The sequence below is a fragment of the Convolutriloba macropyga genome, chromosome 6 (genome assembly GCF_964194025.1).
Source record: "Convolutriloba macropyga chromosome 6, txConMacr16.3, whole genome shotgun sequence".
Lineage (NCBI taxonomy): Eukaryota > Metazoa > Xenacoelomorpha > Acoela > Convolutidae > Convolutriloba > Convolutriloba macropyga.
Window position 1 is genome coordinate 56,659,697 of NC_134473.1, and position 12,705 is coordinate 56,672,401.

Sequence of the window (12,705 nt, forward strand, 5' to 3'; positions counted from 1 at the left end):
AACACTGTTAATTGACACCCTGATGACATACAGAAACAACACACATAGAAACTTTTTTGAAATTTTTGAATAAAGTCTTTACAACAGTACTCACAAAAACACTTTTTCCAGATTGAGAGTTGATAGTTGTTGACGTTTGTGTGCAACGCCGATTAACACAGTTTTGAAAAAAAATCATATTTATTAAAGTTGAATGAGAGCTCGATTTTCTCTAATGATTAGAAAGGCTACCAACTTTCTCAAAGTTTCTGAAGAAATCTCATTTCAAAAAGTTTTATCTCAACAAAATTTAGAAAAACTAATTGCCTGAAAATCAGTAAACAGATATATGAAATTTGAGCACCAAACATTTTCAACTAAGCTAGCGTAAGGTTTCCGACAATAGCCTCACATACTTTCTTGCAGAATGATGTGTTCATAATAGCTGATTTATCTTCAAAATCGCATTTAATTCTAGCGTTCTTAATCTTTAGCGCTCTCCTTTGTTTGGTCCCAGTCGTACAAAACTTGATTTTTTGCCATTAATGTTTTCATTTTCTTGTCAAAATTGAGCATGTTTTAGCAAAATCTTGATTAGCTACTTTTCTCATAATAACTGCCTCAATTTTATAAGATGTGAGTAAAAAGCCAATTTTTCTAGAATATGAAAAAAATTGACAAAAATGATATATGTTTTAAGATTTTCTTAGCAAGAATGTTGTCAAGATCTTACTGCAGTTTTCAAGCTTTGAAGCTCATTATGATCCTCTTATGACCTCTAAAAAGTGCTCTAAAGTTCTTCAAAAAAGCGTCACTAAAAATAATTTCTTACCTAATCAAAATATGACAGATATCTATTTATCTAGTGACTCTCTTGAATGGCTCTAGATTGCATAAGTGGAGAATGGAATATTAGGCGAAAGTTCTTACTACTTAAACTACTTAAACCACTTAAAATGATATTAGCTAAAAATATGGAATAATAGTTTCTTTAATTTTGCTCATTCACAGTATTTCATTTGAGTTCTATCCCAGAGTTATGCCAACAATTTTTTTCGAAGTCACGCAACATAGTTTTAAGTTATTAGGAATAAAGCATTAAAAAATCTTCTTTTCGCCGTAACTTTTATCAAAATCTTCCTCGGATATTTCCGTGGTGTGTAAAAAGAATAAAAGTTGTTAGGGACACTTGAGTACTTTCTAACGTCAAGCGGACATTGAGCCGCTTTTAAGTGTTGAATTATTTCCCCCCTTATTTACACAAAAAATATTTGAAAGCTTTAGCCGAATGTCTACGGAAATTAGCTTCACCTAATCGAGCTTTCGTCTAATATCCGTAGCCTCGATTAAGCATCATCTTGAGAGAGCCTTTGCAAGACTCTTGCCAGATAACCGTTAGCCATGCAAGATCTTAGCAGATGATAAGCGCATCGCAATTCAACTAGGGTACTAACTGAGGTGTACTCCGATGACTCTGCAGACTTTGTAGTATCTGGCTGAGGGAATAATCTGACGTTTTTTCAATGCCACTATCTCTAAAATAAACAAAATCATTCGTCCAGACCTAATTAAACAAATCTTTTAAAATTCTACGTTATACCTCGTACTGATCACAGATCGGAAGTTACTTACATTTGCCTATGATTGGTTTGGATTTTGGGGAAAAGCTGGACAGATCACACTGTTGAGTTCTTTCTAAATCTACTGATTTTATGGCGATAAAAGATCAAATTAGAATCTCGCCCAGTAATTTTAAATATTCAGCCCCTTTTTTCAGAAACTAGACATTTTCGTTGTGGGACCAACAATTTGCTGTCAATCAGTCTGTTTTTCTGCGATTTCTAATATTAAATTAACAAGGAGGCTCGGTAATGTTCGATCGCTCATAAGGTTTCGACATTGCTCATCCACACTTTTGGCATAATTCTATACCAAATGAGGAACAGATAGAAAAACCCAAAAATTCAATTAATTTTCAAATAAGATTTGTATATGAACGAAAAGAAGCCTCCAAAGCAAATAACTCTGTGTAGTAAAAAAACTGATGCATTAGATTGATGAGATATGCCAATATTAAGAAATTAAACAACAACAACAACAAAAACAACAACAACAGCAACAACAACAACAACAACAACAAACATACCCGGCAGATTGCCGGAAAATAGCCGCCATTGATTCCAATAAGCATGATTGGGATTGAAATAACAGAAGATATTGAAAAAAAAAGATTTTTGTACAAAAACATTTTTAAAGTCCAATTTATTTTGATGGCATTTCGTAGTTGAACATACTTCTGTTTCTTAGAGAGAGGCTACAGGGGCTACTATCAATAACAATAAGCATTAGAGAGAGGTAACTAATATTTATAGGAACGACGTTCAAATAGCGGGCATCTAAAATTGGGCTTTATGGGTTTATCCCGTTTCTATTTCTGACTTCAATTTTTTATACTGACTCTGTTCATTTTGAATTGCTTTGCTGAGCAACTGATGTTTAAAATCACTTTTAGCAGAATGAGAGCAGAGAGAAACTAGCCTAGAGAAGTCAAAAATAATTCACGCAAAATGTTGAAAAGGCGGCAAAATGAGGTAAAGCGAAACATTTTTTTATTCGACGAAGTAAAAAAAAATAGGAGCGCTATAATAGCCGGCTGAGAAGATGAGTGCGGCTATTAACAACAACAACAACAACAACAACAACAACAACAACAACAACAACAAACATTAATTACATCAAAAACTTTGTCTGTTTTAAAAACAAAACCTAATATCAAAGTCAAAATAGTGTCAGATGAAACTGAAACTAAACAAAATAACTTGTAAAAGATATGGGACCAGTTAGTAATAAAGCTTGGTAACAGTTAGACAATAAAAACAAAAGCTGTTAAAACAGTTGAAAACAAGTTGAAAAATTCACTCCTTTTTTAAAAAAAAACAATTAATTTCAAAGTAATGAAACAATTGAAGATCAAGTAAAAGGTCCCATAGGTTTAAAATTTCCCCAACTTTTACATACGGGCAATAAAAACTGTCGGTATTTAATTTTTAATGCGGTTACAAAATAACAACAAATAGAGAACAAACAAAAAATCAGTTGAAACTTGCCAGAAAACCTTTTCGAAGCTGTAAAGCCATACTTTGGCCCTCAAAATATGTTTGATTGCAGCCTTGGCAAACGCCAATAAAGTAACGTGTGACCTCTAATTAATGAAACTAGTTAACAGGTAGACAAAAATATAAAGAAGAAATTTAGTAAAACCAGTTTTTTTTCGAAAAAAAATTGTTTCCAAAGAGATCAAAGCCATTAATAACAATATGAAATAATTAAATAGGTTCGTTTATTTTTCCATGGGGAACCCTTGAGACCTGCAGTTAACTAGAATATGTTTTACGTCAAATCGACTAAGATCAAAAATTAGTTTCCTATTTTCTGTAGAAAACCCCTGTCGAAGTAAGTAAAGACATAACGATTTTTTAAAAAACTTTAGATTTTGTGACACCAATCCCTTTCGACACCTTCCCTCAACAACAAAAATGTCATATTTGGCCTGTAATTAACGAGACTAGTTAACAAACAGAAAAAAATGAACAAAGTTGTGAAAGTAAAACGTGTCTTTTTTGGAAAACAATTGTTTTCAGAGTCATGAAAGCCATCAGTTATCTATTAATATCCAAATATCTGCTCATCTATTCTTCCGCAAATACCAATGAAACCTTGTTATTGTACAGGAAAATAAACATAACCGTGTTTTTGTACGTCTAAAAGACAAAGTAAAAAGATAAAAATTCTTTGAAATTCTTCAAAAAAGTAGTGTCGAAGCTGTTAAAACCATAATCTACATCTTCAAGGATCATAATATTATCAATTGTGCTCTATTTTGAACGAAAATATTGCGGTATACGAACTGTCAATAGCGTGATAATGTGAGAAATTTAGATAATGTGAAAAATAGTCAACTACCTAAAAATAAAATAAAATTTTAAATCTAGTAGTATCAAAGCAAGAAAACCATAACTTATGGCGTAAAACCGCAATAATGATTGAATTTAATTTCAGTAGGAAGAGGAAGTGTTTTTGCAGTGCTGACACTAATCTACAAGTTGACCAAATTAAGTGAAAAATGGAGGTAAATTTCAATATGCCATTATTTATTTAAAAACTAATTTTTTTAAAAAGTCAGAACGACCATAAGCCGTCAAGTAAAAAATTAGACAAACTAATATGGAGCTAATTAGGAAGTCAAATGGACCTATCAATAGTGATCTTTGATTTGGAATTTTCTTTTATTTAATTAATATAAAAAAGATCGAAGTTTTTTTTTATAAAAAGACCGACTGATTACAATCCGAATTATTTTTGGATTGTAACGGTCCACGATTGGTCCAAAATTAGCCCTGCTATTGCTGTTCGTCAATTAAGAACACTTAATTTTTCTAGTGTTGTAGATATAGATACGTTGTTAGTTAAAAATCAAAAATAAATGCCGCGTTTCTGATAACCAAGGCATAAAGTTAACAAAAAACGGCAAAGTTTTAATTACGGAGAACTCGCAACCGAAGTTGAAGTAGAAATTGCCCCCTTTTGAGTCTACAAATAATGTGTTGGTGGTGTTTGGTTGTGTACTTCCTGTACATTTAATCAAAGTGGACTAAAGAAACTTGTTTCGTGCTGTTTTTGATGAAGAACTCTGAATTTTGAAGCATTTAGCCAAAACTTTTGACAAATAAATAGAAATAGCCCAGAATATTTTTTTGTCTTTAGCAATAAAATCATTAAACATTTAAAAACATTTAAAAAAAAATTAACAACTTTAAGCAAAATAGGCAAAATTGTAGTCGAAAATTGGCGAAAATTCCGGAAAATGTGAATAAAATCACTGGAATTCACTCTATTTTCTCAAAAGTTTAAACCTCGATATCTCTCTGTAAAAAACGAAAATAAAAAATCTTTTTAAATCCATATTCAACGCTAGACAAGCTTTCTAATGATACCAGTCTCAACTCTCTACGGTGAATATATCGATCGACAAAAATTGACTGAACAAAAAAAACCCATTTGAGTATATAGTTCCTCCCCCCTCAAGAGGGTCGGAACAATAAGAACAAGCAATCTCGTGCGGCTGTTTTTTCGCTGTTTTTTTGACCGGACCTTTTGTCTTGACTTTCATAAGAAACTCTGCTAAAGGAATGGAGTTATTGCCCAGATGATAAAAAGGAAACATAACCGATTAGCGTTCAAAATGCATGCATTTTGCATGTTTTTCCGAGTTGCTCAAGAATTTTCAACATTTTTAAAAACTTCAAAGTACTGTTTTACATGGAATTTATCTGAACAGTTTGAATAGTTATTCTGGTTTTTTTTCTGGACAAAATGACCAACTTTTGTGATGTAAATAAGCTATTTCAGTACCTGATTTCACCTGTTAATATTGAAATAGGCAGGTTCAGTACTGAAACGCTCTGGGTGATCAGCCCACCGAGCAAATGCTGTAGATGAAAAGTACGAAGTATTGATAACCACGCCAATCTTCGATGAGACTGATCCAATGGTCAGTATTCAAAATTGAAATCAAGCCAATAAACAGTGTAATGTTAGATTTTATGAAGTGTTGCTACGAACGAAAATTCGAATTCAAATTCTGAAAAAAGAGAGACTCAGATACCGCAAAACTCAAAAATTAAGAGAGCATATAGATAAGAGTAAAAAGTAACTTCAATTTAATCATTGAAGACAAAAACGCAGCATTAAAAATGATATGAAAGAACAATAGGTGTGCCGTCCATTTTACTTGTATCAGTTTCAACCCCTACAATTTCACCCCGATCAATTCATCCTTCTGCCATTTCGCCCCAATTCTAATTCTGCACCTAATTGGCTCACTTAACTTTCAAAAATGAGGACCCTACCCAGGTTGAGGTGCCATCCTGAAGTGACCTTTGAATAGACGGTACTAGATGAAAGAAACATCTGATCAGGCCAAAATGTCCACTGACCCTCCCAGGCCAAAATGTCCACTGATCAGACTGAAGTGCCTTTGAAACGCCTTGTGCGCTCGGATTGCGCTTGAGTTTGTCACTGATCAGACCTTGCCAGATGGAAATGACCTCTGATCGGACGAAACCCAGAACATTGTCCAGCCGATTGTGTGCTCAAAATTATTTCCGGTCAGACTATTGTGCGCTCGAAATGGTTTGATCAGTAAATATTTTTCACTATGAACGAATCTCTTTAATTTTGCTACAATAGATTCATTTTACACAAATTGATGTTTGCAGTATTAAATTCATCTGAGGAAAAGCCATTTCGCAAAAGCATTGCTAATGGAAATGATACCCAGCTGTTGACAAAAAAATTATTTAGCATACCCTCTTTGCATATTTCTGACTCAATGGATGAACTTATATAGCTTTCCATAAGAAACGTCGTGGTCTTCAGTTAATCAAAATTTACTCTTAAGGAGACTGATTTTTGCTATCAGTTGGGCCCCTTTGACTCTGATCAGAGGCAGCAGACTCCAGATGTCTGTCTGATCAGAATGCTGCTTTTTGACTGCCTCTTGGCAGCGCCAACATCTCTCATTAAAAAATACAAAAAATTGAAGGAAATAAATTGCGCTCGAAATGGTCTCTGATCAGACTTGCGCTTGATTCCGCCTCTGATCAAACCAATCCAGACGGAAATGACCTCTGATCAGATCATCCCCAGACCGAAGTAACCTCTGATCATACTATTGCGCGCTCGAACCAAATCCCAGACCCTGCAATTTTGGTCTGGAAACAAACCGTGAGCGTTGGACTTGGTTCTGATCAGAGGTCACTTCCGTCTGGATTGGTTTTACACCTCAACCTGGGTAGCGTTTGGAGTTTGGGGAAGCGGTTTTGGGACTAACAATTTACTGGATTGAAAGATTAATGATATATGAAGTGAAAGGGGGTAAAATCAATTGTCATTATAATAAGGGGGGATTGAATGAATCGGGATGAAATTAAATAGAACCGACCGAAATAATTGCTTCTAAGAGCGGTGGTCACTAATTACTCACTGAACTCCTCGGCCAGGTCAGTTGACATCGGGGCTCTGTTCTCGGCACTGTTGTGTCTCAACATGGAGTAGTACGAGTACATCACACACACTAGTATGCTGCAAGTGCTCATCAGATGCAGCCAGAACAGAAAGTAAAGTCTAAAAATGGGTCAAGGAAATAAACCCCCAAGTAAAGTAAAACATATATTTTTAGATAGGAAACAAATGCCCCACGGAAATAAACCCCAATTTTAAATTTCAATTTTAGTCGTGATAATTTTTTCGATTGTGATAATTTCATATGAAGTCCCACGAGCCGCTAAAGCATGGCCATGGCAGCGAGGCATGGTCAAATGCAATGCGCAGCTCGTTAAAAGATAAGTGGGGCGGTTCATTTCCGTGGGGTTTATTTCCGTGCGGGTTTATTTCCTATGTATAAATAAATGGTTTTTTTCAAGAACCACTAAAACATTAGTTGGCTGTAGAGAACTCTACAAACAAAAAAAGAGGGATATCCAAAACTAGCATAATTGCCGCTGACCCCCATTTTGGAAAAAAACCACAAAATTAAACCCCCACTTGACTATTAAATAGATGCGCATTTAGCACATTTGGCATTGCGTCACAGGCCATGGTCATGCTTTAACGTCACATGGGATTTTATATGAAACTATCACAACAGAAAACATAACCGACTAAAGTCGGGCGAATTGCTCTCAAACGACCGGCGAGCGGTTAGCTTTGTCAGTAGCTAGCCACGGTTTAGTGAGGCTAGCTTTAGCTTAATTGAAGGGGCGTGAGATGAGCGCAGGCAGCGGGGTTGTACCTTAGAGGGGGTGCAAAAGTGGACTTGGGGAGACTGATGTGATGGCGGTGGTTGGGGGTGTGGGATCAATTTCTAAGAACTGCCTTTCACATCATAGGTATAAGTCTCCAAAGCAGTTTCTGTGATTCGCAAACTTTGAGACTGGTGAGTCAAAAGGCTCTAACAGAAATTAATTCATACTGAGCGCTACCTCATTATCCCGTTTATGAGGACAAAAAGTCAAATGATTCCGACAAAAAATCGGTCAAGCAAAAAAAAATATTGCATTAAAAAGACTAACAGGATTAATATATTTAATACAAACTGCGTCTGTGAGCAATTAACCACCAAGAATTCTAGGAGAGTGCTTGCTGAGTCAATTATGAGAAACCATTTGTACTAATCCTCAGCGTTAACGAGGATAACTGATGACGTTGGGCCACATAACAGCAGATGAATTGCGTTGTCAACAAAGACTGAGAGAAAGAGATATAAAGTGTGAGAGATAAAACATAAACAAGAAAGAGAAGGAAAGAAACAACAGGAGAGAGAGAGAGAGAGAGAGAGAGCTAGATAGATTATCCAAGATGGGATTGAATTCTGCAACTTTTAAGATTTCAGCCTTGTTAGTAATTGAACAGAAAAAACTGTTGAGCGCAAAACCTTAAAAAAAATTCCAATTTCGAAATCAAAAATTTCAAAATCATTTGTTGCTTCCAGATCTCTAACACGTAAGCCATTTTCTAGTCGTGAAAAATTTTGCAAAATTTTAAAGAAAAGCTTCCAGATTTCGCAATGAAAATGATCAAAACTCTATTTTGTTTCCAGAGTTATGTCTGATAACCCATCTACAAGGCTTCGGTGCCCAGTTATAATCGTTAAACTCGGAAAACGTAAAGAATGTTCAAACATTTTTCAAACAATTGCATATGTTAAGCAAAAATTTAGCAAGATATTTAAAGCAGGTTATAAAGCAAGATATTTAAATTTTCAGAAACATTCTATCGTTTCAGAAAACCATCCAGTAAATTTGTTGTAAGGCCTAAATAATTTTGCTGGCTCATAAACATCCAAAAACTCGGAATAAGATAACATTTTTCCAAAAAATAGAAAAAACTATATCAAAAAATTGTTAAAACTAGAGTATTTGAAATTTTGATAACCAAATCACGGACTCCAGATACTATACAGCGGCTAGTTATCAAAATTCCAGGGTCCCTGATGGCGGAAAAAAGTTTTAAATAAACAGAAGATTCAAAATCTTGAAAAATTCGAGTTATTTTAAAAACTTGCTCAAATTCGTATTGTTAAAATCTTCAAAAACATTCCATTAATCCTAGAAACTATTCAACAACCCTATTACCTCATATCAAATTTTAGATGAAATTCGGGCGCTCTTGAGGCTTCAGAACTCTAAAAAAAGCCAAAAAAAGTTCAAAAAACTTGAAAAAAATTGCAAGCTTTTTTTAAATTGCTAAACTTTGTGATATAAAAAATTTAAAAACTTTGTGATATGAAAAAGTGAAAACTAATTCATGGCCATAAATATTTTCAAGCAACTTAATATCAAACGCTATCGCAGGTTTTTTGACCACAGAGGCTGAAAAAAATCTGAATAATAACAAACAAATTCCAAATATTTAAAACAATAGCAAGTTTTATAAAAATAAAAAACGCAAAAAAAACGAGATGTTTTAATCTTGAAAGTTTTTTTTTGCATTCAAGGCTCAAATCTAGAACTCAATCAAACTGTGCAATAACCTATCGTCAAACCCTAGAGGAGGTTCTTTGGCCCTTGAGGCTGCAGAAACCTAAATAAAAAAGTTCCAGTAATATATTAAAAACCCCTAAGGAGGTTTTCTGGCCCTTGGATCTGGAAAGACTAGAATATTTCTAAAAACTGTTAAAAAACTAAAAAAAACACGTTTTGTCTGAAAAAGCTAAAATTCGTGATGTTAAAATTTTGGAACCATTCGATTTCCATTCGAAACTATGCAGTAAATTATTATGAAACTCAATATGAGGTTACTTGACACCTAGGGCTAACAGATTTTGAAAAACTGGCAAACATTTTCAAAAAGCTGTACAAAGTTTGTGAATATTAGTATAATTTTGCGTGTTTTTAGCGAGCGGTCGTTTGTCAATAACTAGACAGGGAGGAGGGGGGTTGGTGAAGCGGAAACTGATGGGGGGCAACAGTGGGATGGGTGGCAACAGCGCTCCGGGGGTTGGGCAATTTTGGGGGGTGGGGTCAACAGTGGGGGGGGGGTGGGGGGTTGGGATGTTTTCCTCTAAGAACCACCCTTGAAACCATAAGTATAAGTCTCCAATACAAATTGAGCTGAAACAGAGCTGAAAAGCTCTAAGAGCACTTATGCCCGCTGGGAGCTACCTGTTTTTCCCGATTCCGAAGACAAGAACCGGAATGCATCAGAAAAAAATTCCTACACGCGGAAAAAAATTTCTTTAAAAAAGACAAACTGGATTAATATATTTAACACAAACTGCGTTTGAGAGTAATCAAATTTCATTTCCTGAAAATTTCTTGTTGTTTCATTTATGATAAACTTTTTCTACTATAACTCAGCGTAACGAGGATAATAGATGATGACGTTGTGCGACATAAGAGCAGATGAAGTGTGGCATCAAAAGAGACACACACAGAGAGAAAGAGATAGATAGAGTGTGTGAGATAAAACGTAAGCGTGAAAGAGAAGGAAAGAAACCCCAACCGACAGAGCAATAGAGAGAGCTAGTAATGTTTTCTAAGATGGGATTGGACTCTGCAATTTTCAGTTTTCTATTCTTTTTAATAATTAAAAAAAATCACCAAGTTGGAGCAGGGTCGACTGGGGTATGGGGGGACTTGGGGGTCAAAGTTTTAACTTTCGGTGAATCGCATACTTAGAGACTAGCAAGGCCTACGGTACTAAGAGAGCTCTTCGGCCACTTTATGCCCTCCTAGAGCGCTACTTGTTTTAGAGTGCTACACGAAAAGTCAAATGGGTCCGACGAAAAACCGATCAAGCGAAAAATTGTATTAGAAAAGATCAACAGGACTAACATAAATGCTACAAACTTCGTTTGAGAGCAATCAAAAATTATAACGACCCAATCCTAATGTTCACATTGGGGTTTATTACCAAGACTTCATTACACCATGTTGAAATTACACCAGTTTTGCGTAAAAAGTACATTAAGACTAGTAAATATATATATATATATATATATATATATATATATAATATATATATAGATATAGATATATATATATATATATATATATATATATATATATATATATATATAGAGTCATACATTGGAGCTGAGCGGCAAATTTGCCTGTTTATGTCCCCTTTCTGTGGACCAAATAAAAAATCGGTCGGACGAAAAAACGACAAGAAGCGAAAAATTGCTGAGAAATGAGGACCAATATGACCCAAATATTTCCCGCATTTTTTGTTTGAGAACAATTGGAAACATGACACAAAATTGCTCAAAACTCACACCTAATTATTTGTTACTTTTACGTTTTTGTCGCGAAAAAATACGGATGAACCATGGACGCCAGTAACAATGGAAGTCTGTAGCAACCCGACTGTGGTATTAGCTAACTGCATATACTGCTAAAGAATTAGATTTGTTAGCTTGAAATACCACAAGCTAGGTCATAGCAAGTCAATCAAATTGTAAAACAGGGTTGGGCGTATAGCTCCATCATTTTATGCAAGCGCTTCAATTCGCCCATATTTTAGTTTTGCAGTTCAAAAAGCTTTACCTTGAACTGGGCAAATTACATTCCAAATTGTACGCAAAGACTTTCAGGCGTTGCCCTACCCCAAACTCATTGTTCATCGGTTGTGTGTGTGTGGGAGGGGGAAGAGCTGGGTGATTAATATGACACTCACGTGGCCTGTCGGTGGAAGTAGGGAACGACAGCTGCCAGAAAGAGCTGGGTGAGATAAGATGATCCAGTGAGTGCATCCGAGATCCAGTCTCCCATGAAATGTGGTCTGTAGTAGCTGAACTGATGGTGGTGACACTTCAGCTGGTAACTGCGGAAACAGTGACACACCACTGAAATAAACACAAAATTGTGCAACTATATTTGTCCCTGTTTGAAAAATCTTGCATTCTTTTTTGTTTTATCAATTTTTGCCGATACAGAGACCTCTCAAACAAAAACGTTGCTTTTATATTCAAAAAGGCAATGAAACCAAATCTTTCGCACGATGCGCATCTCGTTCACCGCTGTGAAGAATTATTGAGTCTCAAATCTAGCTGTTCTCTCTTCTGAGGATACTTAGTTGATAAAGGCTTTTTTAATCATTCCGGTTCAGTTTAGTGGGGGAGGAACTGTAAGCTCAAATGGGGTTTTTTGTTCAGTCAATTTTTGCCGATCGGTATATTCATCGTGAAGAGTAGTGAGCGGTATAATTAGAAAACTCATCAAGCGTGGAATACAAAACTGAAAAGATTTGCTTCAATTTTGTTTTTTTCCGAGGTGTAATAGGAGATTTAAATTTTGTGAACGTTAGCCTAACTTCTAATTTGTCTTAATTTTTGCTAAAAATATGATAAATATTTCTAAGGACAGTTTCATTGGTTTTACGTTTAAAGTTAGAAAAGTTGGTGAATTGTCTGAACCAGCTAAATTTTTGGATAATTTTCTGAAACTTTTTACAGGAAAAATGGCAGCTACTGTGCTTATTTGCCCAGTTTCACTGGTACTGGATAAAGGTAACTGCTCATACCATCTTCGCTTACTCACATCAGGGCTATTTTTACTAAACTTTTTTGGTACAATTGCTTTTTCTATCAGCTGCGCATCGATATCAAGATGAGTTTTGGTCTCACTGGTGAATTTTTGAAATGAAATAGGATTCGGATTTTAT

General features: G+C 35.2%; 1 protein-coding gene across 1 annotated transcript in view; it reads right to left on the reverse strand.

Annotated features, from left to right (window-relative positions):
• Positions 1-12,705, reverse strand: part of LOC142341067 (uncharacterized) — a 131,543-nt gene that overhangs the window by 109,880 nt on the left and 8,958 nt on the right. The window contains exons 4-6 of the mRNA XM_075391918.1: positions 11,719-11,887; positions 7,025-7,164; positions 1,434-1,514 (exon numbers count right to left, since the gene is read on the reverse strand). Of these exons, the coding sequence (XP_075248033.1) occupies positions 1,434-1,514; positions 7,025-7,164; positions 11,719-11,887 (390 nt within the window). The remainder of the gene's footprint in view (positions 1-1,433; positions 1,515-7,024; positions 7,165-11,718; positions 11,888-12,705) is intronic.